General features: G+C 40.7%; 1 protein-coding gene across 2 annotated transcripts in view; it reads right to left on the bottom strand.

Moving 5' to 3' along the window:
- Nucleotides 1–4,016: 4,016 nt before the first annotated feature.
- The window catches only part of arl3l1 (ADP ribosylation factor like GTPase 3, like 1), a 34,970-nt gene continuing 32,986 nt past the window's right edge, over nt 4,017–6,000 (bottom strand). Inside the window, exon 6 of one of the 2 annotated variants that reach the window (XM_061930236.2) lies at nt 4,017–4,314. In XM_061930236.2, the coding sequence (XP_061786220.2) occupies nt 4,231–4,314 (84 nt within the window). In that variant the 3' untranslated portion in view covers nt 4,017–4,230. The remainder of the gene's footprint in view (nt 4,315–6,000) is intronic. The other variant, XM_061930237.2, reaches the window with a different exon arrangement.

The following is a 6,000-nucleotide window of genomic DNA, read 5'->3' as shown; positions in this document are numbered from 1 at the left end:
GTCTACCAATCTAAGGTAATACGCAAGGACATTAACACATCCGACACATATGTAGGATTAACCGAGGGTGAATTCAAAACCAGATGGAACAACCACAAGGCTTCTTTCAGGAACAAAAACCTGCGAAATACCACAGAACTCAGCAAACACATTTGGGACCTCAAAGACAATAATGTTGAATATTCAATAACATGGCAAATTCTTGCATCCAGCACACCTTACAATAGTGGTAATAAAAGATGCAACCTTTGCTTGAAAGAGAAACTGTTTATTATTTACCGTCCAGACCTGTCATCCCTCAACAAGCGCAGCGAAATTGTAACAACATGCCGCCATAGACGGAAACACCTCCTAGGTAACACATGAGCCAATCACCACGCCCCTAGGCCAGCCTGTACCCACCCACTCTGTGCCCTATACAAACCATGGTATGCGAATGCTCCCATTAAAATCTCCTGACGATTGAGGGTACCCCCCCTCATGAAACAGGCCTGTAGAGATGAAATAGTCTTGTGATTTTTTTCCCCACACATACATATATTGCGCTCTACTACGGTATCGAGCACTATTTTTTGGATAACCTTATTAAGACATATATATATATATATATATATATATACATATATGTACATATATATGTCACAGGGGTACATATATATATATATACAAAGTATACATATATATGTTATATATATGGTAGACATACATACATATACACTGTATACATCAGTGACGTGCGGTGAGGTTGATGGCTGGTGAGGCACTGACTTCATCACAGTCAGATTTACAAACATATGAACCCTAAAGAGTATCTTATTCACCATTTGATTGGCAGCAGTTAACGGGTTATGTTTAAAAGCTCATACCAGCATTCTTCCCTGCTTGGCACTCAACATCAAGGCTTGGAATTGGGGGTTAAATCACCAACAATTATTCCCGGGCGCGGCGCCGCTGCTGCCCACTGCTCCCCTCACATCCCAGAGGGTGATCAAGGGGATGGGTCAAATGCAGAGGACATATTTCACCACACCTAGTGTGTGTGTGACAATCATTGGTACTTTAACTCATTGGCGTTGTTAGGCCTATTTTAGGGGGGCTCAAGCCCCCCTAAAATATTCTTAAGCCCCCCTAAATAATTCGTTTTTTTTGTTTGTTTTTTTTTTACAAATAAATGCCGACATATTCATTATAAAGTGGCCCAAATATGAGTTTAAATAAATAATCATATAACCTGTTATTATTCACTCAGTTTCCCCCCACTTCGTAGCGTAAGGTAGAGAGCCCCTTTCGTGCGTCGGTATCCAATCCATTCCACTTGTTCATATAGAAAATGCCCACATCACTCAAATTCCAGCCCGCATTTTCTCTGCAACCTTGCTTGCGGTCCTGCAGGTGTACGAAGCACATTATCTTCCTTTACAATGAGTGAAGCTGCACAAAACCTTGTGTGTGCAATTGTAAATCATTTATTTTTTTAAGTTTTGTGTTTCTTGTAGAATCTATATAAAGTAATATACATAAGCCTATTGTTAAAATAATGAAAAAAACATCATTAAATGTATTTGTTTTATTGTATTGTTACATTAATAGCTGTTTTATTATTATAGGATGGCTTGTTAAACATTTAATAGGATTTTCAGAGGGAGGAAAAACCAAGACATTTAATATAAAATGTAAAATGAATAAATACATCAAAAGAAAAAGAAAATATATGGTTAAAAGCCATCGTCCCGGGGAGCATTTCATTTCGTCCCGTGCATTTTTAAAAAATAATAATAATAACAATGAATAATTTCTAAGTCTTTGTTAGCCGTTTGTGAAGTTTTGTGCTCGTGCGTAACATTCGCTCGCATCCTGTGCATCTCCTGGGGGCAAAGCCCCCCCTGTCCTTAAAAGCTAGTGACGCCCCTGCTTTAACTTAACTTTAACTTTACACATACAAACTGTAGCACACAAAAAAGCACATTTAATAAAAAAAACGTTATTATGGTCTTACCTTTACTTATAAGTGCGGGTACAGTGGTGTTCGGTGTGGAGGAGTTGTGAATGAATGAAATATGAAATCCGTGCTGCAGTCTGCAGGTGTACCTAATGTAGTGTCCTTGCAGTCGTTCACGGCTCCTCCGGCGCGAGCAATGTTGTTTTTGCACTTTTTGGCTTCTTGTTAAGTGACTTTTTTTTGGGTGGATTCGGTCTTGCACGTGGAGGGTTTGGGTGTGGGCTTTGGTTGGTGTGGCGTTCCCGTCGGTGGGTGCAGTCTGCGGCGAACGTGTCTTAAGCACCAGGAAGCGGGGTTACTGGAGCCTCAGCCAGTGCGTCTTCGCAGCAGTTTTATGATCGCTCAGCACAAGAAATACTTTACACACATACAGTTGTTGACAAAATACACTGTACATTATATACCTCAGCTAACTAAACTATGGAAATGCATAATATAGTTCATATAGCAATACGGTCTCACTGCACAGCAGGCCAGCAGTTAGCCGAGTGCGTCCATGTTGAGGCACTGAGTGACGTGCCTCGACTGCATGGCTGCTGTTCACCGCACCGTCTCTTCTCAGTATTTGAACGGCAAATGTGAAAATTCAGCGATTTTGAATAAAAATAATCTAAAACTGGTGAAGTTAAATGGAAAATAACTTTATAGTATAATCACTGGATACATATAACAATTTAATTTTTTTTTTTTCTTTTTACATTTTTTTCTTTCCATGATGCTCTAGTGACCGCACGTCACTGGTATACATATATGTTATACAGTACATATACAGACATATGTATATATATATAAAATATATATATGTATATATATGTATGTGTGGGGAAAAAAAATCACAAGACTATTTCATCTCTACAGGCCTGTTTCATGAGGGGGGTACCCTCAATCGTCAGGAGATTTTAATGGGAGCATTCGCATACCATGGTTTATATAGGGCACAGAAAACGAAACGGCATCATCTGGTACAACCCCCCATACAGCAAAAACGTCTCAACGAACATTGGACACAAATTCCTCAACCTGATTGACAAACACTTTCCCAAAGACAACAACCTAAGAAAAGTATTCAACAAGAACAACATCAAATTGAGCTACAGCTGCATGAACAATATACGACAAATCATCTCAAACCACAACAAAACAATTGCAAATGAGCCGTCGACCCCCAGTCAGAACGACTCCAAAACCAACAAAGCATGTAACTGTCGAAAGAAACCTGATTGCCCCCTCAACGGGGGATGCTTACAAACATCAGTTGTCTACCAATCTAAGGTAATACGCAAGGACATTAACACATCCGACACATATGTAGGATTAACCGAGGGTGAATTCAAAACCAGATGGAACAACCACAAGGCTTCTTTCAGGAACAAAAACCTGCGAAATACCACAGAACTCAGCAAACACATTTGGGACCTCAAAGACAATAATGTTGAATATTCAATAACATGGCAAATTCTTGCATCCAGCACACCTTACAATAGTGGTAATAAAAGATGCAACCTATGCTTGAAAGAGAAACTGTTTATTACTATATATCTACCGTCCAGACCTGTCATCCCTCAACAAGCGCAGCGAAATTGTAACAACATGCCGCCATAGACGGAAACACCTCCTAGGTAACACATGAACCAATCACCACGCCCCTAGGCCAGCCTGTACCCACCCACTCTGTGCCCTATATAAACCATGGTATGCGAATGCTCCCATTAAAATCTCCTGACGATTGAGGGTACCCCCCTCATGAAACAGGCCTGTAGAGATGAAATAGTCTTGTGATTTTTTTTCCCCACACATACATATATTGCGCTCTACTACGGTATCGAGCACTATTTTTTGGATAACCTGATTAAGACATATATGTATATATATATAGTAATGTACCTCTTATATGATTTCTTATGTTGCCAGCATTCTTCGTGAAAGATGGTATTATTGTGCATATGACAGTAAACATTCTCTTATCAAAAAACTAAAAAAAAAAAGTTCTTCAAGAAGAATAGAAAATGGCATAAAATCCAAAGAAAATGACAAGACTCGACATTTTATTTTCAGAAATCTCCAATACACATACAACTACAATATTGGTAGATATGTTAAAAGTTGTAACGCAGTGAAATCTTGCATTTACACCATCAACCATGCCTAATGTTCTCACTGCATTTGAACTAGGAGCTACTGTATATTCAGAAACAACATATTTATACCATGACTAGAGACAGGAAGTGATGTCAGGTCGCTGTTGTTGTTGTTGTTGTTGTTGTTGTTCTCTTCTTCTTGTTCATGATGTTGTTGCAAATCCAGTTCATGCCATCCTGTTAGAGAAACACAGAAGATAAGCGTTTGGAGGAAGAGGAAACACTTAAATAGGTGTTCAAAATGCGGCCCACGGTATATTGTAGAAATGACAATAACAGCAAAACTGGGCAAAATAGAGCAAAAAGGGCACATTATATCGAGAAAAAGATTACACTTTGAGCGTAATCACAAATATTTTGTAAACATTTTTTAGCCTTATTACATACAAATATGAAAGTCACCACCCCATAAATGTTTGACCTCTTTATGTAATACTACCACATTTTGAATAGCTTTTGCAATATGTAACAAGTGATTTAGATTTTCCATCACAACAATTTGAAAAACAACAACATGCAATTGGTCATTGAGGAATAAATATTTATTTCTGTTTCGTATTTCTGTTAGTGTTTTTTGTTACGAGTATCATGTACAGCAGTGGTTCTTAAACTTTTTATTTTTTTTTTACTAAGTAACACCTCAAAATCACCTGGCTTTCCAAGTAGTAACATATTGACCAACATTAAAATACAGTAGCGTATTATAAATGAACATTACAAAAAGGCAGTAGTTTTATTTTTAACGGGTATATTTAATATTTAACATTACACACAGTTTTAACATTACACACAGTTTGAACAGTAACACTGTGTGTAAATATTTAGGTAAGTGATTCTTACTATTAGTGGTACGTGTATCACAGTTTGAGAATCCCTGGTGTATAGTAAACAGTGTTGGGACTAACGCGTTACTTTGTAACGCCGTTAGTTTCGGCGGTAACTAGTAATCTAACGTGTTATTTTTTTATATTCAATAACTCAGTTACCGTTACTACATGATGCGTTACTGCGTTATTTTACGTTATTTTTTATGTAGTATCGGCTAGAAACTGAGGATCTGAGTGTGTTTTATGGCAGCGAGGCAGAGACGTGCTTCTGATTCTTCCTCTGCGCTCTCTGTGTGTGCGTGTGACTGTGTGTCTGAGTGTGGGAAGGGGAGGGGAGGGGGGTGCGCAATACAACCATTGGCCAACAAAAAAGTAACCACAGAACACCATACGCTAGAGATGCGCGGTTTGCGGACACAACCGCGGAGTCCGCGGATTATCCGCGGATCGGGCGGATGAAATTAAAAAAAATAAGATTTTATCCGCTTGCAGGTCGGGTCGGGCGGATTAATTAGATTTTTTTTTTTTTTTTTGCGGGTGGCAGTTAAACCAATTGGGAAATATATATACATAGTTAAATGTTGTTACCCACATACGAAAAACGAGCAGGCACCTGCTGCATATGCCACAACAGAAGAAAAAAAAAGAAAAGAGATGGACACTTTTACGGAGCGGAGAAGGGACGCCTCGCCGGGGTCCGGGACCGAGGCCCCTTCCCCCGAGAGGGCCCCACCGGGAGCCGTAGCTGAGGCGATCCGCGAGAAGGGCCCGACGCACGTCCAGGGTCACCACCGCGCCCACCGCACCGACACCCCGCCTCGTCCGCCTTCGCCGCGGCCGGCGTCACGCGCAGCAGGTAAGCAGCTTACCTGCCCGCCACCCCCGTGGCCGGGGGCTCGTAACATGGGTCACTCCGCGCGCTCCGCCCGCGCAGCTTACCTGCTTGCCACCCCTGTTGCTGGGGGCGCGTAACAGGGGTCACTCCGCGCGCAGTGCGCTCACGAAAGGGGTGGGGCTCACCCTGGTTGATATAGAG

This window comes from Nerophis lumbriciformis, linkage group LG36 (genome assembly GCF_033978685.3).
Source record: "Nerophis lumbriciformis linkage group LG36, RoL_Nlum_v2.1, whole genome shotgun sequence".
In the NCBI taxonomy this organism is placed as follows: domain Eukaryota; kingdom Metazoa; phylum Chordata; class Actinopteri; order Syngnathiformes; family Syngnathidae; genus Nerophis; species Nerophis lumbriciformis.
Note: the sequence above shows the minus strand (reverse complement) of the source record. Positions and strands in the feature narration are given on the sequence as shown.